At 37.9% G+C, this 24704-nt stretch overlaps 4 protein-coding genes across 5 annotated transcripts; 2 read left to right on the forward strand and 2 right to left on the reverse strand.

Annotated features, from left to right (window-relative positions):
- The first annotated feature begins 4642 nt into the window (after positions 1-4642).
- LOC137719474 (alpha-galactosidase 3-like) lies at positions 4643-9310 on the forward strand. Its single transcript, XM_068458511.1, has 15 exons — positions 4643-4965; positions 5251-5309; positions 5568-5624; positions 5709-5740; positions 6080-6183; positions 6271-6343; positions 6757-6815; positions 6904-6969; positions 7061-7144; positions 7515-7579; positions 7676-7758; positions 8143-8233; positions 8341-8399; positions 8644-8784; positions 8905-9310. Exons 1-15 carry the CDS (start codon positions 4757-4759, stop codon positions 9016-9018), a joined length of 1296 nt encoding a protein of 431 aa, XP_068314612.1. The 5' UTR covers positions 4643-4756; the 3' UTR covers positions 9019-9310.
- An 88-nt stretch (positions 9311-9398) lies between these two features.
- On the reverse strand, positions 9399-19195 carry LOC137719473 (uncharacterized). Of its 2 annotated transcripts, XM_068458508.1 has the most exons (9): positions 18503-19195; positions 14204-14398; positions 12828-12920; positions 11894-12076; positions 11704-11806; positions 11438-11620; positions 10212-10621; positions 9619-10073; positions 9399-9534 (listed from the first exon to the last, which is right to left on the reverse strand). In XM_068458508.1, exons 2-9 carry the CDS (start codon positions 14300-14302, stop codon positions 9477-9479), a joined length of 1584 nt encoding a protein of 527 aa, XP_068314609.1. In that variant the 5' UTR covers positions 14303-14398; positions 18503-19195; the 3' UTR covers positions 9399-9476. The 2 variants fall into 2 exon arrangements, with proteins under 2 accessions (XP_068314609.1, XP_068314610.1); XM_068458509.1 differs by lacking the exon at positions 14204-14398 and having other exon boundaries at positions 18503-19193.
- A 102-nt stretch (positions 19196-19297) lies between these two features.
- On the forward strand, positions 19298-22730 carry LOC137719962 (tRNA (guanine(26)-N(2))-dimethyltransferase-like). The gene is made up of 6 exons (XM_068458942.1): positions 19298-19946; positions 20203-20403; positions 20501-20600; positions 20860-21060; positions 21151-21213; positions 22160-22730. The coding sequence occupies exons 1-6, from the start codon at positions 19306-19308 to the stop codon at positions 22262-22264; spliced, it is 1311 nt and encodes a 436-aa protein (XP_068315043.1). The 5' UTR covers positions 19298-19305; the 3' UTR covers positions 22265-22730.
- A 127-nt stretch (positions 22731-22857) lies between these two features.
- Positions 22858-24483, reverse strand: LOC137719963 (small ribosomal subunit protein eS26y-like). The gene is made up of 5 exons (XM_068458943.1): positions 24434-24483; positions 24256-24348; positions 24068-24152; positions 23750-23883; positions 22858-23121 (listed from the first exon to the last, which is right to left on the reverse strand). Exons 1-5 carry the CDS (start codon positions 24434-24436, stop codon positions 23047-23049), a joined length of 390 nt encoding a protein of 129 aa, XP_068315044.1. The 5' UTR covers positions 24437-24483; the 3' UTR covers positions 22858-23046.
- Between the last annotated feature and the right edge of the window lie 221 nt (positions 24484-24704).

A 24704-nucleotide genomic window follows, 5' to 3' on the forward strand; every position in this document is an offset into this window, starting at 1 on the left:
TTCTACGCGGTTATTTAAAATGGATCAAGATCCTCTCTTAATCTAAGAATAAGGATATTCATGATCAAGGAATGTAGATCATTAGATGAAAATTTAATGGCTACAAATAGAAAGTTCTTTTAAAATTATAATAATTATAACCGTTGAATTTTTATACAACGGTCCACATCCCTTGATCAAAAGGATTCTCATCCTTAGATTAGAAGAGGATCCTGGTCCAATTAAAATCTCCCTCCAGCTGACGTGCAACCGATCGCATCTTATCTCGTCTGCAGTCGCTGGAACCTCCTCTCCCACTCCCTGTCCTCTTCACGCGCTTTCACCAAAATTATCGCACCACAAAAAAAAAAAAAAAAAAAAAAAATTTATTATTAACGTTTCAAAAATCTTATTTTACACTCAAAACTTTCTATACTTAGAAATAAAAATACACTTATGAGAAGTGTATAAAAAAATTTTTAGAATGCTAATTATAATTCCCAAAGAAAATAGTGAACATCTAAATTGGGTGGAGTTTTTATGTGTGTCGAGAACACATCATGGTGCACCGCATATTATAATACAAATAGTTCAATATTTGAAAAATAAACTTTTAACTATTTTTATTATGACACTTAGTATACCAAACTGTATTCTGAGCACATAAAAAAAATTTCTCAAATTAAGATGTAAACTTTATATAGGTATATAAATTAGGATGTAATACCGTATTATGCGACAACAGTGATGCATAAACATCACATTGACTAATGTTATTATTTTGTTAAATGTGATTGAATAACCTATATAAGATGAGTTTTGTTGGAAGATATTTGTAAAGTTTTTAGACACGACAAAAATTAGACTGTAGTTTCAACTTTGGCGTCCTTAATATCAAAAGAAAAATGCTAAGTGAGAACATATTTCGTACCATTCTATTCTACGTTGATTAATAATTTTATTTTATTCAATATTAATTTTATGCCTCATTTAACATATCACGTCATGAAAAATATAAACTTCATAACCATAATCAGTCCAAAATAATAATTATGCTTGAAATTATGTAAATGATAAGGAGCCAACTTCCTAGTAAAGTCGTAGCAGCGCGTGACAAGTCTTTGACAAGACTCCGTCAAACTGAAAAATCAACAGTTGGAGGTTCCAAAACACACTTTAAATTCACACAAAATCCCCATAAACCTCACACCTTCTTCAACACTGCACCCAAAACCCAAATTAACCAGCAGCTTATTAAGCTCACATCACTCTTCCTCCACCACCACCATCTCCTCCTCCTCCTCCTCATTCTTCCAATCCCATTACTTCCCTCCAAATCAGTTCATATTCTCCAAGTTTTTCACAGAAACCCTAATGGCAAAAACGGTATTAATCCTCTTCCTCATAGTGTTGTCATCAGTGCTAACATCTTCTGCATCCGCTAGGCTTTTGAACGACCACCTTACTTTATTACCAGGAAACCCTTCACAGCCACGGAAACAGCAAGTGTTGCCATACCACACAGACGACAATACAGATATTCAAGCTTCTGCTGTTGAAAGTTCAAGATTTGGTGCTGCTGCAGCTGCAAAGTATGGACCGCTCGTTTTGAATCTTCTTCCCAAAGGGACAAAGCCACCTTCTGGACCCAGCAAAGGAACCAACGACCTCAAGAACTAAACACATCGAGTGATACGAATCGAAGCAGATTTCATTTCTCTATGTTTATTTATTTATTTATTTATAGCAAGAAACAATAGTTTGATATTTCATTAATTAATCCAAACAAATACTGGTTTAAGTCAAGCATTAAGCAAGTTTTATCCACTAATGATCCATATCATGAGTGAAGCATTAAGCTAGGTTGTACGTTTTTTCTTTGATCTTTTTCTTTGATCTTTTTCAAAGGAAATATAAAGTTCTGAATGAAATCAAGATAGTTTCCTCAAATCATGACAAGTATATATTAACCAAATTTGTAGCGCATGACACCAAATTTATAATAACTTAAGTTTCCATAACCCATAAATTTTGTTTCAATTACTATAAATTTGGTGCATGCATGGAAACTTAAGTTCCTACAAGCGTTGCATGTTTCAAATATGAAGGCTTCATAACTTATAACAAAGCTATATACTTTAATTTACCCTCATTTCATTTATTTTTCTCCTTCAAGTGGAGCAATTTAATCACAAAGTCTACTCCTGGTTTCAAACAATCAATTAACAATCAAGGGTGCCTGCAGACCATGATCTATAGCTAAACAATTTAATTGAATATTTCGGTTGAGAATAACAACACCTAATATATAAATAAAAAAATTGCAAAGAAGTTGACATTTCCTTGTGAAGATAGAAGTCTTTCTATAGTTGAAAGATTAAGAAATCAACGTTTGCTGTCCAATTTTGACTTTGATAGGTATAGCTACAGACTGCAGTTCAAAGAAAGACAAGGAACCTTAAGGAAAAACGAAAGATATTTAGGCCCCTCGAGTTTCATTTTTTTATTTTTTTTTGTCAAAATGGTCTCTGAATTTTACATAATTTCTTACTTTGATATTTGATAATAAAAATCGATAGTAGTGGTTCATAAGTTTGTCCACTGTAAATCTTATTTTGGTCATAGCATGAAAATTTTGTCAATATCATCATTTAATTGTCACTTGAATAGCTACAAGATTGCATTTTTAAGTGCATTTTTGTTAAACCAATCTCTCTACTTAACAAAGATATGAATTGGCAGATTTTTTTATGAAATGACAAAAATGATTTACGGTGGACAAACGTAGAGACCACTTCTATCAATTTTCATCATCAAAGACCAAAGTGAAGAGTTATGTCAATCTCAGAAACCATTTTGACTAAAAAGCCGAAAACAATGAGTATTCTTATTGTTGTTTTCTAATTAGATTAGTGATGAGATCATTAAGTGGGTCATTTTTTTTTCTTTTCAGTACATCGCTCTTTTACATTAATTAAGGGGGAGTCGACTAAGCCATATAATAGGTAACCTAATTTGGTATCGAATTTGTTATCCATAATATTCGAAGCTAAGATCTCTTATATTTAAATGAAGAGGAATATCATCAAATCATAATACTGAATAGTTAAAGTAGGTTAGTTTTGAAATCAAGAAAGATGAACGTGAAGGCGCAGCTGCTTGGTGCCCCAAGTAACAAAACTGTACAACATACCAGTCAGACAATTAGTCTATTAGACCTTGGTTTTAGAAAGCTTTGCAAGTAATCTCTATCCATTGGCACCCTTTGAAAAATTAGCAGATCAAGAAAGAAGAACGTGAAGGCGCAGCTGCTTGGTGCCCTAAGTAACAAAACTGTACAACCTACCAGCCAGTCAATTAGTCTATTAGACCTTGGTTTTAGAAAGCTTTGCAAGTAATCTCTATCCATTAGCACCCTTTGAAAAATCAGCAGATAATTACGTGGAGAACAAAGCTTCCCTTGTTTACTTTTTCTTTTTGGTCGAAAGCTTTACTTGTTTACCATCTTATGCTTATCAAGTGCGATATAGTCAACGACTTGATGTCATCTCCAAATGCCATGTTTGTAACGTAGTTCTACACATAAGAAAAACTTCATCTTTATGGATTCATTATTTTTTATCAAGTAATGTTCAATAGATAAAATTTATAGATAAAATTTGTAAACTAAATTACATTGAATTGACGATTGAATTATTCTTAATAATTGATAAACGTGTTCATTTTATATTGATGACACATCATTTAACTTACAACTTTTATATATAAATTTAATCTTTCTAACATTATCCTTTTTCATTTGCTGCAAATCACAATTCACATATATACAAAAATAACTTATATGAAGTACACGTTGTCTTTTCAGTTGTCATATGTAACAACACACACGAGTCACTCGCAAAACCAAAGAAAGCTAAAAAAGCCTTCACCCAAATTACAAAGATCAAAATGATAATTTTTTTTATACGAATAATAAAAAAAATACGTAAATCCAAAAATGAGATGATGAGTCATGACATGACATTTAGGGGATAAGACTTAATTATTGCTTGATTCTTCGAGAATAATCTAATAATTTTTTTTAACAAAAAAATATTATCTATTTTGAAAAGGAGACGTGCATTTAATCTTATACTGAACTAATAATATAATTTAATAATATAATTTGTAATAAAAAGGAGTAATGGTATAATAACTTCAATTTTTATATATTATTTGTACTATATTTCTAATAGAAATAGAGCTTACTAACATAAGTATCTCATTCTATTAGAGGAGAAATTTTTCAGATGTACTGGAATTATAGCCATGTACCCCAAGTGACATAAAACAAGTGGTTAAAATTTTTTTCTTCAAGTATCTAACTACTTGTATTGTGATATTTGGATGCACCGGATTGTACTTTTGATACACTGGAAAATCTCTCACTAATAAATGTGGTAAGACTGATATTTTTGTTTTTTTAAAATAAATAAAAAATGGGTAATACTAGGAATTAAATTTATAAAAAAAATTTGATAAACTAAATGGTATAAAAATTATTTATTGAATTATTGATAAACGTACATAACATATCAATTTAATTTATAAATTTATCTTACAAATTTAGTGTCCTAATATTACCGATAAAAAATTGGCGGGTGTTTGCCCTTGTATCCCATGTCGCTACTTTCCTTCTTTGTCGAATATTATGGGTTCCTTCCGATTCACGGACTCGCAGATTTAAAAAGCCAAAAGAAGATCGAGGAAGGGAAAAAGACAGAGCATTCATTCAACAATGGCGAAGAGGAAGATCACTCTCTCTCTCTACACTCTGATTCTCTCTCTATCGGTTGTCTCCTTGGCAGTTGCAGTCAGATTAACGCCTGTCCTGCAAACCCAGGAGAGGCCCAGTATTAAAAGACCAACATTTAATCGGATTTTTGATACTTCCAAGTATGGGATTTTGCAGCTCAACAACGGTTTGGCTCAAACGCCTCAGATGGGGTTCCTCTCTCTCTCTCTCTCTCTCTCTAACTTGTAGTCTTTGAAGTCTGTTATTTCTTGGTCTGCTTACTCCTTCCCAGCTTTTGGATTGTTTGTATTTGATGGAAAATATCAAATCTTTATGTGTTAATTGGAAATTTTTGTGGGTTTTTAGAATTGGGTAGCTTGGAATTACAGCTTTATAGTTACCCTTTTGGTGGTTTACTTGTTGTTGGATATATGAAGGGAATTTCACTTCTTGACATTGTAATTGTGTTTAATGAGTATCGTACTATATGTGGGCAGGTGGAATAGCTGGAATTTCTTTGCTTGCAATATTGATGAAACCGTTATCAAAGAAACCGGTAAATTTTGTGCTTTCATAGTTCATCTCCGTTCGTTGCGATTGATTCTGCTCCGATACCATTTGTAGATCATTGGTTGCATTTCCATATTGCATCAGTGTTTGTTTTTGTGCCGGTGTATCCGGCACTTGGTGAAATATGCTTATATTAATTGGGAAAAATGACCATTATGATTCGATCGGTTCGATGAAGTATAACATTTCTTCATCCGCAATCGAATTTTGTGAAAGTACTAACATGTATTTTGATGATGGACAGCTGATGCGCTCATCTCAACTGGCTTAGCTGATTTAGGCTATGTGTATGTCAATATAGGTATCATTCTGACAAACCTTGAGTATTTAGTAAACCTTAACATTTGCTCATACTTACGATGTAATGCAATGTCAATAAATGCAGATGATTGCTGGTGTCCAACACGAAATTCTGAGGTCAGTTGAATTGCATTACTTAACCAAGATATATTTCTCGTTGTCTCTATAATTTTTGGTCTCTGGGGAATACCCGTCTTCATCGTAGATGAAGGCACTTCTGCTTTAAATTATTTAAGTGCAACTTTTCAAAATCATATCAGTCCAGTAGCTATAAGTTCTTCTCCACTCTACTGATATATGCGCACAAACAGGGAAGAATATAAATTTTCCGATAGAGGTTAACATTGAAGAATATAAATTTTCGGATCGAGGTTCTAGCATGGAAATCCACGTCCTTGTAAAATTGTGAATTTGATGTATGCTTTAATTTTGAATTCCGAACTTTTCTTGTTTCAGGGTCAATTGGTCCCGGATCCTAAAGCATTTCCATCGGGAATTAAAGTGCTTGCTGATTATATACATGGAAAAGGACTCAAGCTTGGAATTTATTCTGACGCTGGGTAGGATGAATGAAACTCTATGTATTTTTATTTGAATATCAACTCAATACAGTTTCCTGACTACTCCCCACCGATTCTATTTTGTAGGGCTTTTACATGTCAAGTTCGACCTGGATCACTTTATCATGAAAGTGATGATGCAAAGCTGTTTGCTTCTTGGGTTAGTTTCTGTTTCCTCGATTCAATTTTTGTTGAATGTATATATTTGGTTTAGCGGGCATTCAATACCCTTGTGCACTGTTTCTGCATTTTTTATTGCTTTTGTAAGTCAAAGACTGAAATACAAGTAGAACAGATTCACCTCCGTGCAAATAGTGAGCTCATTACTACTAAATTTAAAGCCCTCTATTTTGATTACTCCTAATGTTAATAGACTTGATCGATGTTTGCAAAAAAGTGGAGTAGCTCGAATATTTGACAGTATGTAATCTTTTCCCCTCATCTCCGCTCAACAATTTTTTGCAATCAAAGCTTGGGATGCATGAGTTTTGTTGAGAATTATTATTTTGGAATTATAGCCATTCCTTTTCTTACGATATTACTTATAATCAAGGAGTAATGTTGTATTTTCAGGGCGTGGATTATTTGAAGTATGACAACTGTTATAACCTGGGGATCCCACCAAAAGAACGGTATTGGCTCTTCTTACTCTCAACTTTAATTGCAAGGGTTTGCATTCGGTAGCTATAAATTTATTTGATGTGGTTTCATACTTTCCAGATACCCACCAATGCGTGAGGCCCTAAATGTGTCTGGACGCACAATTTTCTATTCGATTTGTGAATGGTAATCCAGTTTATTGATCTGTGTTATAATATTTGGATTAGTTCACTTTTAGTTTATGGAAATCCTGATTCATAAATTCTTTGTTTGACAGGGGTGTTGACGACCCTGCTTTATGGGCTGGCAAGCTCGGAAATAGTTGGCGTACTACAGACGACATCAATGATAGTTGGGCGAGGTTATAACTCTTTATCCATTAACTTGGACAGTAACTTCACCGTGTCTGGGGTTACAACATAGTTCTACTTGCACACACTGAAACCATCATTTGTTATTTTGTAGTAAACCCTCAGAAATGGTTTGTGGTATATGCTTTCACCTTAGAGGACCCTTAAAACTGCTTTGTAACTTCCAAGTTGATTGTTCATACATGTGCATTTATTTCAGAAATTGTAGAAATTGTACAAGAATGTCTCACATTTGTTGTCTATCATTCTTTCTCGCTGTTATTATTTGGCTGCAAGGTTTTATATACATGATCCCGCAGTTTTACTGTTAAAATCTTCAGTGGTCATACTGATTAAGTTGTGTGTTCTTATGTTATTTAGCATGACAGCAATTGCTGATTTGAATGACAAGTGGGCAGCATATGCAGGACCTGGTGGATGGAATGGTATAAACATGAGCTTTTCGAAACAGGCATAGATATTAGGTATCAGTACTCCAACTGTGATTTATTTTTCATGCCCCATCTTTTTATTTTGGGCAGATCCCGATATGTTGGAAGTTGGCAATGGAGGCATGACTTACCAGGAGTACCGTTCTCATTTTAGCATCTGGGCTTTGATGAAGGTCCTTAAACTTCTGCTCCTTTCTTCCTGGTTTGCATGTCGCTCCCATAATTCAGATCAAACCTTCATCCATTGTCTCGCAGAGTTGTGTCACAAAAATAATCTTATATGAGCAGTTCAAAGAAGCTACTTGTTTTCTCTCGGCTGCTTTATTTCATATTAAATATCAGTTTTGACCACGCTGTCTAGTCTGATTAAAAGTATCATTTTTGTAAATCGTAATGGCTTTTATTTGTTCTGCAGCCCATATAACGAATTTAGTTCAATTCTAGCTTGCACAAGGGGCATCATAATACATGTTGCATATGAACTGTTTTGTCCTTGGCTCGATTTCATATACTTTCTAGTTCTTCACATACTGAGAATTGGGCGTTCGAATATCTAGGCCCCTCTTTTGATTGGTTGCGATGTGAGAAACATGACTGCAGAAACATTTGAGATTCTAAGCAACGAGGAGGTTATTGCTGTAAACCAAGGTGAGAATTTGGTGCTAATCGGTTCGGTTGAAAGTATCATTTTGCCATATCAGTCTTTTCAACTATGAAGTTCTGAAACTAAAAGAGGAATGTTTTTGTTTTTGCAGATCCACTTGGGGTTCAGGGAAGGAAGGTTAATGTTTCTGGACCAGATGGCTGCTATCAGGTTTTCCCCCCTTTCTTGTGCTGTACAAAGTTATAGTGATTGCTTAGTCGAAACTCGATAGGATAAAATTCGTATATCCGGTTGATAGATTTAGTATCTATGGTACTCTGACAGAATGCATCTCCCTTCGCATGTATCATTACGAGCCAAGGGAAAAGTTCGTTACAACTTTTGGGATCTTTAACATAAGCCTGTTGTATATCAACTGTTTCGTTAAAACTTTGGCGATAATTCTCTTTTCCAGGTTTGGGCAGGTCCTCTGTCAGGCCATCGATGGGCCGTTGTTCTCTGGAACCGTTGCTCGAAAGCAAATACTATAACAGCTACATGGGAAGCACTTGGACTCGAATCCGGCATTAGTGTCTCAGTGAGAGATTTGTGGCAGGTAACGAAACTGACCTATACGACTTCTAACAATTTCATCCATTGACAGCTTTAATTCGTTTCATTCTTCTTCTATGAACTTATTCGTTTCATGCTTATATGTCATCCAAATTTCTTGCAGCACAAAGAAGTAGCGGTCGATGCAGTATCGTCATTTGGTGCTCAAGTTGATGCTCACGACTGCCTGATGTATATTTTTACTCCGCATACCGCCTCGCTCAGAAATATAGCTTAGCCTTAAAATAGTGCCAGCGAAAGGCAGCGTCCATCTGTTAACGCATCACAACGGTTGTCTGCAACAGTTCACGGCTGTAAATCTCTGGGGTTTTGCAGAACTTGGCGACGATCAAAGTACCAATCTGTAATGTATATTGCTCACATGAAAGTATCGTACCGCACTTTGTATATGACTACGTACTTATTCGGAACCATCAGCTGTTGAAATAATGATACCTAGATGGGAAACTCCAACATTCAACATTTATAGGATAATATCTCAGTAACCAGAAATCAAAGGAAAACTTCAACATTTATACATAAGTTCAAATAGCGAAATCGGAAACACACAAAACGAAATTGATGTCTCAGCGTTTTTTATTTAAACTTCAAAAGGATTTGAAATCGGACGCAAAGGGGTAGACACATTGTGTTGGCCAACTGAGCTAATCCACATTTGCCACCTCGGTGCCTCCATTAAGTCAAGGGGGGGAAGTCATTATCATTGTCTAGCTTGAACCTCTTAAAGCAAATCCTGCAGAGTAAACCATTTAAAATGGTACATCAGTTGCTATCTTAAATATGGCAAGAAACTCTCAAGAGATGAAAATGGCCTTACGTCGCTGCGGTAACCTGCGGGAATTCCTTGGCTGGAGGAGATGCCAATTCAGTCTGAGCAGATTGATGTACATCTGATGATGAAGGCATTTGAGTGCCAGGAAGCTGTGGGAATTCTTCAGGTGAAAATTTAAACTGGGGTGCATTTTCACTTGGGCCTGCTTCGGTGGAAACCACAACTTGGTTAGTCTTTTGAGGCGATTTCATCCTTGGACCACGGGTGCTAGACTCCGGGATCTTTCCCCTCGCTCTTGGAGACACATTGGTGGAATCATTTTGTTCTTCAGGTAAAAATTTAAACTGAGGAGCATTTCCACTCGGGCCTGCTTTGATGGAAACCTCAACTCGGTTAGTCTTTTGAGGTGATTTCATCCTCAGACCGCAGCCGCTAGACTCCGGGACCTTTCCCCTCGCTCTTGGAGGCACATTGGTGGAATTATTTTGATTTTGCATTACCTGAAGTATTTTAGTTTTGGGATGAGAAAGCCAGTCAGTCGTCTTTTACAGTCCAAAGTTGAAACAAAAAAGGAAGAACAAATTAGCAGTATCTAAAATTTTAATTTGAACTAAAGAATTGAGTTGAATTCGATATACCTGGTGAGGAAGGAGACATGAAAAGATTTGGTCTGCATTTTCTGCCATTTGAAAAATGACATTCCCATCTTGTTGAGCCGTATGAACCAGGGCATTCCATTTGCTCATGTCAACGGCTTCAAAAGGTGGAGCACCGTTGTGTGTAATAGAAAACTGATATGCATTTGCAGACAACAGGCTATCACAATATTCTTCGTAGTCCCCAATGAGGTCAGATTTTTCAGATGTTCCAGTACCAAATCCAGGGACAGGAGTTGCCAGATCTGCTCTCTGTCCACCCCCATTCCTATCTAGAGTGGTCGCGAAGAATTTCTCAAGTGTCATGCCTCTGCGTTCACCTGGTAGCATTAATACTTCTCGAAGTTTTTTAGCCCCAAGGGAAAAAGCAGATCTTATACGACAGAAGTTTCCTGGAGAGGATTAGGTGGTTCAGCATGTCAGCTAATTAGCATACAGAACCAGTAAGAAATCGACATACACTAGAACGGAAAGTAAGCACTTTGAATAAGAGATTTAAAAAAATGGAAATCTATATGAATTAAAGATTATTAAAAATATACCAAATTTATGCTTTGTAAATCATACCTTATTAAGAAAATGTCATCGTCTTAAATACAAAATTTTGTCTAAGACCGTAATTTAATTATTGGATAGTTATGCCAATTATCAAGGTAACTATAATCTACTCTACAAACATTTTCGGCATAAGGGCACATAGAATAAACTCTTAAAACAACAGCTTCATGCATAAAAATGTTAATAGTATGATATACTTAAATCTCTCCTTGAACATGCTTTAAATAAAAAAAGGCGACCCCAAGCTAACAAGGCTCTCCGCTTTGTGAGGGTTGGGGAGGGAACATCTATCATACACAGCCTTACCCTTGCGTTGCAAAGAGGCTGTTTCCACGACTCGAACCTGTGACCTTTTGGTCACAAAGGAGCAGCCTTTATGTTGCCCGAACCTATGACCTTATGGTCACAAAGGAGAAACCTTTAAATGATACAAACATATCCGTTGCGACTTTGTTATTCACTAATATTCTGCTTCAAGTTTATCACATTAACGATGATGGAGGAAGAATAGATATTCCCACTTTCATTTACCAGGGATAATACAGTATATTGCAAATTCAGTCATCTCAAAATGAGTGAACAAAAATGTTTTTTTTTTTTTTTTAGAGAGTGAACAAAAAACTGATCCAGCAGGTGAAGTGGTCGAGTACCTTTACTGACGCTACGGCCTAGATTGTTATTGTCCTTTAGAGGATCCACTATGTTGAGGAACTTAATTTGGAATTCATCAACTCTAGCTGCGTTTGCCACCACTGCATCTGGAAACGCGAGCCTGCACTCTCTTACAAACTCCTCACTCAGGAGAAATTCTTCCCCTTCGTTTTGGGGTGTCACTGTAGCAAATAATACAGATAAAAGATTCTAATCAATGAGTAAACAGATCAGTTACACATTCACATATTTAAGCATAAATTACCTATGATTTCTGGAAGGGAAGATAAGGCAAATGGACCATCTATACTGATACCATAGTTGCCCCAATCAAATGTGCTATAGTATTCCAAAAACCTATGCAGGACCTGTTCACACAATTTCATAGTCGTGTTTGAACACTTGCAGATGTAAATGTGACTGCTGAACTGAAGAAACAAAACAAAAAAAAATACCTCTAAAGGACCACGGAGTGATGAATGAAAGCGATTAATGATAAACAACACCAATGTTTCCAGTCCATATGATGCAATCAGGCCATATTGGGCCCCAAGAATTCGACTCTCATAGTAGCACCAAGCTTTGGTTAAGATAATACTCTGTTTGTAAAGATGGTCTTTTCCGATCAGTTGGTCAACCTGAATAAAGCACCAGGCATGTCAGTTGAAGAGGAACAATAAAATTTTCAAATGAGAGTGAGAGAAAGAGAGAGTGTGTGTGGCGCATGCGCACGTGTGTGTTTATGTTAATAAGTTTTGTTGATATTAAGTATTGCCAAGTGTAGATATTTTGTTGGTTTACGACTACTACAAAAAGATTAAGCTGTTCGGATGAGTCTCCTCCACTACTGAAGAGCCAAAAAGCTTAAGCTAGAGGGATTTGAACTCAAGATCTTCGACATGTTAAATTGTTTGTTGGTTTACCACTATCCCGGAAAAATTAAGATGTTTGCACGTGGAACAATAATTATTTATGCGAATGAAGAGCTTGAAACGACCAAAAAAAAAAAAAAAAAAAAAATCAGATGGAGCTGACTACATTTACTGAACCATCAAAACATTGTCTATCTATGTAAATGGAGAGCTAAGCAAAGAAAGCGACAAAAAATTGGGGATAAGCCAACTTCAAACCTGCCAACAGATCAGAACCGAAAGTTGAAGTGAAGCATGTTAACATATACAGAAGAAATTCAAAGTAATTAAGTGCAAAAATTACAAGTGCAGCTAAGTTTATATTTACAATTATTAGTACGAAATTAACAAAGCATGTAAAAAAATTCAAGCTAGCTGAAGGAAAGCTTTTAAGAATGCTAGTTATTACTCTAAGCTACTTTTTGTTAAACAGGAAAATAAATAATAGCTTCATATTATCAAGAATAAAGATTTTAACCTGCTCCAGAAAGCACAGTGTACTGAGGCCGGCCGTCTGATTGAAGGAGATGTCAATTGCCATGTTATTCACAAAGCATTTTACGACCTTAACCTACCATCCAAAATTTCAGCAAGAACGATATAAAAAATGTACAGTGGATCCCCCCTTTTAAAGTTAAGAAATGATAATGCCTCCTTTATGCAACATGATTGATTTATTAAGAAAGAAAGCAACTGAGGCAGTGAAAATGCTTCCCTTAAACTATGACAAAAGCATTAAAATAATTTGTCTACCATTCCAATAAATATTTCACATTAAACAGAAACCACCAAAAATAAAATTTCAAATAAAAAGTAAATCCAAACAGTTTGGCTTAGCAGTAGCTTGAGGATAGAAGAAATAAGTCCAAGAGAAGGTGACATTGAGCACAGTCGGGAAGTAGGATAGACGATATCAAGGAGGAGAAGAGGAAGAAGAGGTGGAGCAATGGGCTTTTGATCTCACTTCTTAGGTTTGAATCCTGAGGTTGCGATGTATGCCATCTTTGTCAATTTCTAGTTTTCCTTGTGCGCATCCCCTGATCTCCCCCATCTTTCTGTTTGAGTTATCTATTTTCCTGGAATGTACTAAATCAACCGGTTCACACAATTTTCTAATAGATGGAAAATAATTATATCACAATTAGCATGCACAATCCATACATTTACAAATTTATTCACCCTTTCTATATCAGAACTGAACATTAATGGTTCAGGCTCATAAGCACGAAATTAACTTTTTGTTTAAGTTCGCACAACCTAAAAAGAATTTCAACAGTGGGAGCGGATAAAAACCACTCACGAGAACAAGGCACGAGTCTTTATACTCTGAACCTAAACTAATAAGCTGTCTTTTAAGTGCCAAACAGGTGTTACGCATGCACACATATGATGTGATTTTTACAGGTGTAGCCTTGGTTGATGTGGTACCAGTGTGCGAGGATTGATTGAGTAGATATTTCTTCATTTTATCACACACTTTTGTGAATCACTACTTGTCAAGATGGAGAAAAATCCTACACAACAAGGGTCAGAAGTCACTCTTAGAGTACCAAGAGCAATTGGGGTCTAGAGTACTAATGTTGGTCTAATTTCAAGATACGGGGATAGGATGCGGCCCTCATGCTTAGCATATAATGAGAAGCAAAGAAAGAACTGACAAACTTTTCGCTTTTGGACATTTTCATTTGTGAAAGTAAAGGGGTAAATAGCCCTTAATGCGAACAACTGAAATAACAGACAATCAAGAATGAGGAAGGAAAATACTAAAAAGGATACATGTAATATGTAACCAAAAATATAGCAAACATGCAGATCAATTATTGGAAAGGGTAAAAGGAGCTAAGAAATCTCAACCCGTGCGCGAATGTAGCGGACATCCTTAATCTGGAACTCAGAGTCCTGTGGTTGACGACTCCTGAGGATCGCACAGATTTTACGAGCAAGCCCCTCCATCAAGTTTGGGCGGCAGAGAGCAGTCAAATCAATATCTCCATCAGGAAGATAGGCCTTCAATGGGAATGAGCCAAAGGAGTAGAACTGTAACGCAAGCTGTTCCACAAGCTCCCATTAATTTAGGGATATTAAAATAGCAGCATACAATAATTGTAATGAATCAATCAAAGATTCCCCCACTAGAGTTTTCTTATTACAAATAGCAGTTAGAAGTTAAAACATCGAAATCCTGTATCTCTCAATTATATTAATTTCAGGTCCACGGAATGAAACACGTGGATTTCAAATATGAGTGACAATCAGATTCCAAAATGAATGGCCATGTACGTTATGCATTGATCAAGAAAGAAAGAAGAGGAAAACCCTAAAAGCATATCCAACACTTCCATGCCAAACCCTAAAAGCATATCCAACACAAACAGTTAACGTACTGGATGCTTAATGTTATGGAAGCCGCATAAATAAGTTCTCTGAAGATAGGTCAGACTTTCACAGAACTAGAACCTATGAATACAACTTGTAATAAAAATGAAATACAAAACCCTCCAAGATGACATTGAAAGCTGGACATACGACGCTAGGTCATGTGGCAGTGGCATCGGAGGACATCAGCAAGATCTAAGGAATAACTCTGTGCTCTTTTTGTAACAGATAAGAGATACCAATTTCATTATCCAGACACGCTACAATGTCAAACAGTTACTTCATGTTGACACCTAAAACTTTGTTTGGTTTCGCTTGGCTGTAACGACAAACCACACTTCCATACGTGTAGCGCAGCTCTTTCCGCACCAATGGGAAATCAAATAAATTACTAGGTATGCTGATACTTACAGAATCCAATTGATAAAGTTAACAATGGGAATGCTTCGAAATGCTAGGGAGGGAGCATACATCTAATCACAGAAATGGATACACACAGATAAATCCAGACCCTTTTATAGATTTTAATTTTACCGACATTCTTCCATCTTAAGACATTGAGATTTACCAATCTAGAAAACATACAGAGGTAATCAATGAACCCAAAATTATGAAGCACAGACCTACAGCAATGTGATGAAGTACAATTTTAATTCCTCACGAACGGACTTCAAAGAAGCATGGATTACAGTTATCAAAAATAGAATAACATAAAATAAAAAATAAAAAAAATCCACCATTGTTGATTTCCCTTCGCGCCAAGAAGCAAAAATAGAAAAAAGAAAAGTAGGGAGCTGGGGAACTTCTCACCTCAGGTGGCAAATGACATACAAGAAGCCCCTGAACATAATTAGCAAAAATCCTCCGCCTCAACTCAGATTCAACATTTGGTTGAATATTTCGTAAAATCTCTTGGGTCCTTTGTTCTAGAGAGGACCACAGTTCTGCATCCATCGACCTCAACAAGGTCTTAGTGGAGGAGGAAGAAGATTGAAAATAAGGGGAATATCTCACTTGACAATCTTCCATAAATATAAAGGTAAGACTTTCAACTCTTCAAAAATGCAACCCAGGAAATCCACACAAACACTCTCCCAGTGATGATTTCAACAAATGAATGTTTACACGGTTTTAGGAACCTGCAAAACTAAGAAATTTAAAATAATGAGTTTTTGGTGCAGGGAGGGGGAGGAATGAGATGGGCTGGTTAAAAAAAAAAAAACTGAGAACAGAGAGAGAAGGATAGACCGGGACACCTTCAGCAGATGAGTAGCAATTGAAATAGCTCACAGATCAGTAGAGCTTAATCCAGGATGTGCATTCAGCAGAAGAGAAAAAAACCAGCTAATTAGATGCTTGAAATTCTATGCAGAGTTCGTCCATATCTGTTACATCCTCGAACTCTGTATTTAAAGTCCTTGTCTGTGCTGAAAATTATGTGTTTTGGGGCTATTTTGACATGTGTGCTATGAGGATAGGGGAAAACGAATCGTGAAATAACTGATGAAAAATAGAAAAGATTCCCAAGTCCTCAAGGGAAATTATCTGAAGAAACTCTACAAGCATGAAAAAAATAGAAGAAAAGGACAGAACTTAGAAGTGATATGAACTATCAAATAACGGAAAACACTCCTTTATGAGGAAGCTCCAAGCTCCTAGGCCAAGTTAGAAGCAAAAGAGCAGAAGCGAAGCAAAATGATGAAAGGGAAAGAGATGGAATACTATGAATGCGAACACATCTTGCCACGAAAACATCTTGCCGCCAAGAGAACTTAAGTACAATCCAATGAAACGGTCTTAATCAAAGCTTACAACCATATAAAAGTTTAGTCTAACTTTTCTCAAATTTTCAGTTTTTTTCTGAAGACTAGATTCTTCTCCATAAATGAGTTAACAAACAAAGAAAAATGTAATGGGATTAAGAATACAAATTTCTGTGGCTTGCATACATGGTACTAATTAGTCCACCCTCAAATGTTTCTCATTGTTACCTCTCCAAGTTTTACCCTACTTAAATCCTCAGATGCATGACCCTAATTAATATCAAATCCTAAATTTCTCCTTCCTGAGTAAAATATTAATTGCATTGGTTACAAATAGATTTAGAATTTGTTTTCATACCCAATACTTGTCTTCCTACCAAAAACGTCAGTTTAACATAGGGGCACTCATTGGGGCCCACAATCGACTATGCCACATTGACCACGCCCAGTTGTTCCAGCTCAAGTGTGTGCAGGCATCTCTATAGTTCTCCTTTAATTCGGGCTCATGACCAGAAAAAATTACTGAATGTCCCCACCCACCCCACTATGATGGGCCCTACAATAAAAGTGGTTCCACATTGTTATTTTGATCCCGCTGCAATGTATCTAAATTACCCCATGACTAGCCAAGTCAAGATGGCCTGAAAATCATCTTCGATTAACTTCGAAGAGCACAGGTGTGAGAAAACAATACAGGTATGTATGAAAAACTATGATTGTTGGACAGGCACCTGCCAACTTTATCCAAAAGAAGATGAACAAATAAACTTTCTAGACACCCTAATGTACCACAAAATTGTAAAGCACAGCTAGCGTAGTGATATCCACCAAAACAACTTCCTTGTTGGCCGGTTAGCTCTATAACATCCTTAATAATCATGTCTTGGTCGTAAAGGACAGAAACAACTCAATTTGAACTTCAGTTGTCTTTTCAAACATCCTTTGATCCAAGCTAAAGAAGATTGCACCAAAAAATGATTAAGGCTCCGAAAGGACTTAAAAATCACCTGGATACTTTGCTTTTAGACAACTCATGCTAAGATCACTCCCATTTGCTTACTGATAGGTAGGAGTCGTTGGGGATAAAATACATTTTCTTATAGGTTTTCATCTTGTTTTGGGAGTTCTTTCATAGGTTACGAAACAATAACCAAATCAGGTGAGCCATGAAGCTAATAGAGAATTCCACTAATCATATAAATCTCCCCTGTAACATATCCAAGAAGCTAAACTAGTATGCTGTTTTTCTTTTATGCCCAATGGTCTAATGTTTACCGACAAATCTATTATCTACAGACCAATCCCACTCTTGCAATGGTTTCCAGACTTAAAAGGTGACCTTTACATCATAGGTTTAATACGCAGAGTTAGAGTTAATCCTTCATGCTCCTCACACCCATATGGTTTGAAGGCCGTATATGAGGCATTCCGCTAACATGTTTCCATTTTCAGCTGACTATTATTTAGGAATAATATGCAATGATGTTAACTGAGATTGAAAAACTTAATACATTAAGTTTCCCATTAGATAAGTGATTAAAAAAACAAACTTTCTATTTCTCGTTCTCTTTTGTCGGTTCTCCATCATAAACTTTAATCTTGGAAAGAAAAAAACCACATCCAAAATCCAATCTAAGGGTTCGGTGCAATTCTCTCAAATTAGCAACATGTTTGTGCTTTCCCTATTTGGGTACGATGTTTTGAGTAACAACTAAACTGGGTAAGCTGCCTACCCGAAAAGCAAAGAAAACCAACACAAGTAAACCTACTACTATGGTGTCTTACAAACACATTAATCCATCATTAACTTGCTTATTGCAAACAAAGTCACAAGCTAGAAGCACTTTTCCAAACAGAACAATCGTAACATTTCGAATAAAAATCCCATCTTTCACAATAGGTAAAAACTACAACTGAAATTCTCCAAAACCCAGCTAAATATTTCAAAAAACAACCAAATATGGAAAAGCATTCACTGCGAACGAAAACAGCATTAAAGTTCAGAGCTTTCTACCTTTCATGGCGGTTTCCTTCTGCTCCTCCGCTTCATCTTCCGCTTTTGGCCAGAACCCACTTCTTCGTGGGACCCACCAAACGCAAGCAAGTTCATCGCCACCATCTTCTTCGCTGGTCAAAACCCTAATTCCAGACCCAAAAGTAAAACCCCAGCAAAGAGCAAATGCTCGAAACAGTGAAAGTCTTCACTGCTCCAATGGCAGTATAATTTCGAGGATAATACTTGCCTACTGATAGGTCAGTAACCAATTTTTACTGACCATTGTCTAGCTCAATAGAAATGCTACACCTGTCCATTTGATTGCTCCAAGCTCCTGCTATTTTGATAACCAAACAACATTCTTCTTCCTCCCATAAACCCCACCAGACATGGCTGACCAAACCCTCACCTCCTCCAACCTCTGCCGTCCTACAACACCACTCTCGTCTTCTTTTTCAGCCTCTTCCCGCCGACCCCACCTCGTCTCCTCTCTCCCATCCAGCGACCCCACCTCATCTCCTCCCCTATCTCTCTTCGTCGACGGCCCCACCCTTAATCCACCCTCTTCTACCCCAAGCCAGCCATAGCAGCAGAGTTTAGAGGAGAAAATGGTGCTTTCATGAAAAAGGAGATAGGGTTTTGGGATGGTGGGACCAGCTATACAAACAGACCGGGACCCAGCTGATGACGTGGCAAAAATAAAAATCCGAGATTTAATCTTAGGCGTACATTCATACACGTGTGCAGTGGATACACCCATTTTATTAAGACCCGCCAAAATTAGCACCCCACCCAAACCTCCAACCCATTTAATTCCCGCCATGATAACCCTCTCTTCGCCTAAAACCCTATCTCCTTTCTCATTTCTCTGCAACCCCATCCCAAAACCCCAAATCCGAAACCCCAAATTCGCCGCGGTGACCCAATACTCAGACTCCAATTCGAAGCCAACCCTCGATTCCGATTGTGAATCGGTGTTCCAGACAGAGAGGGGTCTTAAATTCGACGTCGGCGGGACCTTCTTCCGCCACGAAAGCGCCACCGGCCGCGACCTCGGCGTGCTCGCCGCCGCTCTGTACAAGAAGTCCAAGGCCAAATTGCGAGTTCTCGATGCACTGTGTGGCTGCGGGATTCGGTCTGTTCGGTACCTCGTCGAGGCGGAGGCCGATTTTGTTTTGGCAAATGACGCGAATGATGAGAACAAGAAAGTTATCACGGAGAACTTGTCGCAGGTGGAGAGTGGTTCCGGGGACGAGGCGAGGTGGGAGGTGTCGCTTACGGATGCGAATCGGATCATGACGGAGTGTTATCTGAAAAGGGATTTCTTTGATTTGATTGACATTGATTCGTTTGGGAGCGATTCGTCGTTTTTGAGGTCGGCGTTTAATGCTTTGAAGTTGAATGGATTGTTGTATGTTACTTCAACTGATGGGTTTTCGTCCGGTGGTCGCAGGCCTCAACAGTGAGTGTCAAATCTAATTTCAAGCAAAATGGTTGTTTCAATTCTCCATTCCTTTAAAGTTTGATGCTTTGCGCAATAACATGTTCATTTATTGACCAATAGGTATTCCAGCACTAACTGCATTTTTTCTTGATGCGTTCGAATTTGATATCGTAATTAAATGGGATTTACAATTGAACGAGAAGTTGGAGACTTTACATAAGGTTGTATTGGTTGATCGCATACAATTCTGATATATTTTACTTTGTTTCTGTAGAACTTTAGCTGCATATGGAGCTTATGTCCGGCCAATGCCATACTCGAATGAGCTTGGTTTGCGAATGCTTATTGGAGGGGCTGTGCGGGAAGCTTCAGTGCTGGGGTATCGAGTTACTCCACTGTTTTCATACTATTCATATCATGGACCAATTTTCAGAGTCATGCTCCGAGTCAATCGGGGAAAGCTTCCTGATAACAAGTAAGGTGGTTGCATGATTTTGTATGTGTGTGAAAGCTGTGTGGTTTATTAGGCCTCTTATGTTGCTGCTGATCAATTTTTATACTTTCTCCGACAGACATTATGGGTTCATCAGCTACTGCAACAGCTGTGGAAGTTCTCAAGAGTACTCATGGGCTGAACTTGGTCGGATCGGTTGCCCCTGCAGTGACTCAAAGGTATTGGATAATGTTTAGGTCGTATGATTTCGTTTTGTTGACTTCCCAAGTTTTTGTTCTTTCTTTCACTATAAAAGATTAATCTTGATTCTCTGAATTATGATTCTTTAGTTTTTGTTTTTTTTTTCACGAAAAGAATTACCGCCAAAATGATTTTTATTTAACGCCTAAAGCTATAACTGGGTCATAAGTTAAGGATCAATATTCCAATGTACTCTTAATCTTAAATGAAATCTTAAGTTGTTTCGGTGTTTTGTAGGTCTCCAAGTCACTTGTTGTTTCTGGCCCTCTCTGGACAGGGCCGTTGCATGACACTGCTTATATTACAGAAATGTTAAGTTTGGCCGAGGAATGGGGATGGGCAGGCATTGAAACAGGAACTGATCTGGACAAACTTTTGAACCAAATGGTGGCTGAGAGTGACCCCAGATTACCCTTTGGCTACACCAAGTTGGACGAGGTCCTCAGTAAAAAAAATTTACCACTTCACTATTGTTCACAAAGTTGTTAATCTGGGAAAATGATGGATTTTCTGTTTTTACTGTCCCAGGTGGCAAGCCGTGCGAAAGTAAATTCTCCGTCACTGAGAGCCGTGATGTCCACCCTTCAAAAGGTAATTTCCACACTACTCCAGTGTGGCATATGAGTGCATGTTTGACATTTGTTTTGGGGGGGGGGGGGGGGGGGGGGGTGTTGGGAATAGAGTAGGGTTCTCTCCCCTCCCATTCTCGCTCCTCCTTTCTCACTTTTCTTTTTGTCTCTCTCTCTCTCAATAAAGAAGTCAACACAAGATGTTGAAGTGGCTTCGTGACTGTTCAAATACGAGGGGAGAGAAGGGAAGGGGAATTCGGAGGGGAGAGAATCTTACTCCGTTGGATATATGGGTGCATGTTTTCCACTTGGGGTTTTAGGAGCTGTTGGGTATCAGTGCATGATGGACACTTGTTAGATGTGGCCTTGCATGTTTGCCAATTGTACAAAGAAAAATTTGAGTAGAGCAGCATTATCGGTTACAAGCGCATGTTGAATACTTGTTTAATTTGCAGTGCATGGTGGACACTTGTTGGGTACGGTTTTGCATGTTTGCCAATTGTATGGTGAAAAAGTTGAGCAGGAAAGCCTGGTCAGTTACAAATGCTTGTTGACACTTGTTGGTATGGTTTTGCATGTATGCCATTTGACGGAGAAAAACTTGAGCTGTGACAGTCTAACCACTGACTACTTAGAAGTGCATGGTTGACACTTGTCGTGTATGAGTTACATGTTTGACAGCCTACTTTGGTAGTTATATAGAGAAAAACTTTGGTAGGTCAAAACCATTTTCACAAAGAGTATAACCGTGTGTATTGGGAGTTGTCCTTGAAGTTGGATAAAAACACAACCCCGTTCCATTGTCAGAGTCCCTACATTGACTTGCTGCCACCTCATAGTTTTGGCCCAGAGGTTTGGCCCACTTGAGCAAAGAAAGTCTCATTAGCATTGAGTTAGGCGGGCTGTTGGGTTTAGGTTTTACTCAATAGGTTTTTCGTTTCAGTCCAAAGACTAATACTCTCTTGCAGGAAGGATATGCTGTGAGTAGGTCACACATTGAATCCAATGCAATCAAGACGAATTGTCCGATGGAAGACTGCATTAGAATTGCCAAGCAACTTCAGCAGCGCTGAATCACACCCATGAGAAGACGAGTTTCCAGACGCGTTGCACTTCCGCTAGGGCCGAGGGCACTGACGGATCAAAGAAGAGCGGGGAACCTCTCGCCTGGGCCAGTAAAGCAGCATCTCATTTTGTTGTGCGACGCGGAGGTGTTGTAGCTCAATGAGAGAAGCAATGTCGTAGCTGCTCTGCTCAGCTCATGCTATAATGCAGTCTCACTGTGATATCGTATGTAACATTTTAGAGCCGGATTCATAAATTTGGTTTTGACAATTTTCGACACCCGAAACTCGTGAAAACCTTGCAAGTTTCCACAGAAAGCAATGATCTGAAACAATGATTGTAACTTGGGAGCAAATTGTTACATGTACGAACAGTTTGTGGGAGAAAATGGACTACTCTCGTATCAATGTTGTCAAATACTCGAATTCAACGATTTTGCTTCACCGTGTAAACCTGCAAGTTTCAGACTGCACATAAACGTCGGAGGACGAAAGAAACAATCAATTGAAAATTCACATTGTGTTCTTCAAACTGTGGATTAGGGTTTAACTAAATAGATTAGAAGAGTTTATCTGAAAACGAAAGTGGAGAAACCACGAAATAAAACCATAACGAATTCTAAAATTGCATTATCATCAAAATAAAACATCCAAAAACATTGTACTTTAATCCCCAAAACGTCTAAACAATAACACGAGAATCACAAAAAGGTTCTACGTAACTCAGTCCAGAAGATTGTGTAGATACTGGGAGGCGACCATCACATAATGAAAGGATCGATATGCTCAGATCAAGTACGAGCAGGAACACCAGCTCCAGCAGGTCGGGGAGCTTGACCAGGCTGACCGGGCCTTGGGGCATCATCCTGGAAATCCAAAATAAGCATATCAGGTAAACTAGAATAACATATCAACTGTAAGCATCGGCCACCAGGCTCCTTAGACATTAAAATATGTATGTGCCAAGCACAAACCAAAAGCATGCAAGGAACGCCAAATGCCTAGCAACACAATATAAAATAGACAGCCCCGTAGATAAAATCGGTTGTGGAAAAGTAGATTGAAACACCAACACTATAGACATGAAATATACAGTTCCGAATCAGCCAATGGAACTGTAAAGGCTTCGGAAAAATAAACTTCGATTCTACATGATTAAATTGTTTCTGGTAACAGCACCACAAATCTAATAGGGGTTAAGTTCTAGCGTAAGATGGAATTAAAATAATTTTCAATCATTCATCACACTGTCTTCAATGGAAGAAGAAGAAGCATACAAACAATCAGTTAGATAAAAATTTAGCGGGTCCTATTTCCTTATACAAAATGGAGTTGCTTGGAGCAGGTTTCTTGGAACAAACTATTCGGGATGTATATGTTTCAATTAGGTTTTGGGAATAACTTAATACGGCACAGTACAAGCAATGAATCAATGACACCGTTAAATAGAAGAGAAGAAACATTGACAAACAAATATCAAACACGAGAACTCACCCTGCGTCTGATGAATCGCTGTGGTGGCTCACGGTTCCTCCTGTTGGTGCGGGATCGCACCCTCACAACATGGGAGTGAATTGCACAGGAAACACAGTACTGCATCTTGGCATACAGCTTAGGTAACGTGTATTCTACACATCACAAACAACACCAACAACAAAAATCAATCCTTTACATCTCCATATGATCTCAATATCCAGATGCAATACACAATCTACAAATTTAACCAACCACTGCGATAATCGAATAAAAGAACCGATAAATCAATAACAAATTAAGAAAAAACAGAGAAAAGTGAGGGTAAATTGAACTTACGCTCATAGATACAGGCTTCCTGAACATCTCTCACCGCAGCTTGCTCGACGATGTTCCTCACCAAGAATCTCTTGATGGCCTTGTCCTAGTTCATCACCAATACAAAATCAAATCCGATCAATCACGTATTTATACGATTCGTATACCTATACGTATACAGAAACGTACAAATGTATACATATATATACCTTGGGGCAGCACTTGCCGCAGTTGGAGCAGCGGATGAACTTGACGTGTCCGCGGCCGTGCTTGTTGCGACCTCCATTTCTGCGCTTGAAAGTCTGCAGAGAAAAAACACGAAAATTAAGCAAAAAGAAACAGAGGACGGAGAGATGGATCAAACGGCGTTTAGGGCGGAGCTCTGACCATGGCGTTCCGAGAGGAGGAGATCTGAGAGTTTAGGGTTTTTCTCGCAGCTGCAGAAGCCAGAAAGTGAGTGGTTTTGGGAGATCTTCTCTTTTATATGGGAGAGCGGCCTGGCGCCCTAGCCCACCAAAACGGCCCTTCGTTGTTGCACATTTGTAATTGCGTCCCCATTTTTTTGTTTATTTACATTTTGATCCCTATAATTTCTAATTAGAAACCAAAATTAATATTGAACTTGGGAAGAAAAGAAAAAGAGTTGATGAAAATCATA

Source organism: Pyrus communis, chromosome 16 (genome assembly GCF_963583255.1).
Source record: "Pyrus communis chromosome 16, drPyrComm1.1, whole genome shotgun sequence".
NCBI classification, from domain to species: domain Eukaryota; kingdom Viridiplantae; phylum Streptophyta; class Magnoliopsida; order Rosales; family Rosaceae; genus Pyrus; species Pyrus communis.

Coding starts and splice junctions, on each gene's coding strand:
- LOC137719474 (XM_068458511.1), top strand. CDS start 4,757: ATGGCGAAGAGGAAGATCACTCTCTCTCTCTACACTCTGATTCTCTCT. Junction 5,310..5,567: donor AACCGTTATCAAAGAAACCG/GTAAATTTTGTG, acceptor GATGATGGACAG/CTGATGCGCTCATCTCAACT. Junction 5,741..6,079: donor GTCCAACACGAAATTCTGAG/GTCAGTTGAATT, acceptor TTCTTGTTTCAG/GGTCAATTGGTCCCGGATCC.
- LOC137719962 (XM_068458942.1), top strand. CDS start 19,306: ATGATAACCCTCTCTTCGCCTAAAACCCTATCTCCTTTCTCATTTCTC. Junction 20,404..20,500: donor GGAAAGCTTCCTGATAACAA/GTAAGGTGGTTG, acceptor TTTCTCCGACAG/ACATTATGGGTTCATCAGCT. Junction 21,061..21,150: donor GCTACACCAAGTTGGACGAG/GTCCTCAGTAAA, acceptor TTACTGTCCCAG/GTGGCAAGCCGTGCGAAAGT.
- LOC137719473 (XM_068458508.1), bottom strand. CDS start 14,302: ATGGAGGGGCTTGCTCGTAAAATCTGTGCGATCCTCAGGAGTCGTCAA. Junction 11,621..11,703: donor TTCCCTTCCAGAAATCATAG/GTAATTTATGCT, acceptor TATTTGCTACAG/TGACACCCCAAAACGAAGGG. Junction 9,535..9,618: donor CCGCAGGTTACCGCAGCGAC/GTAAGGCCATTT, acceptor TTTACTCTGCAG/GATTTGCTTTAAGAGGTTCA.
- LOC137719963 (XM_068458943.1), bottom strand. Junction 23,884..24,067: donor GGAAGCCTGTATCTATGAGC/GTAAGTTCAATT, acceptor TGTGATGTGTAG/AATACACGTTACCTAAGCTG. Junction 23,122..23,749: donor AGCGATTCATCAGACGCAGG/GTGAGTTCTCGT, acceptor TTGGATTTCCAG/GATGATGCCCCAAGGCCCGG.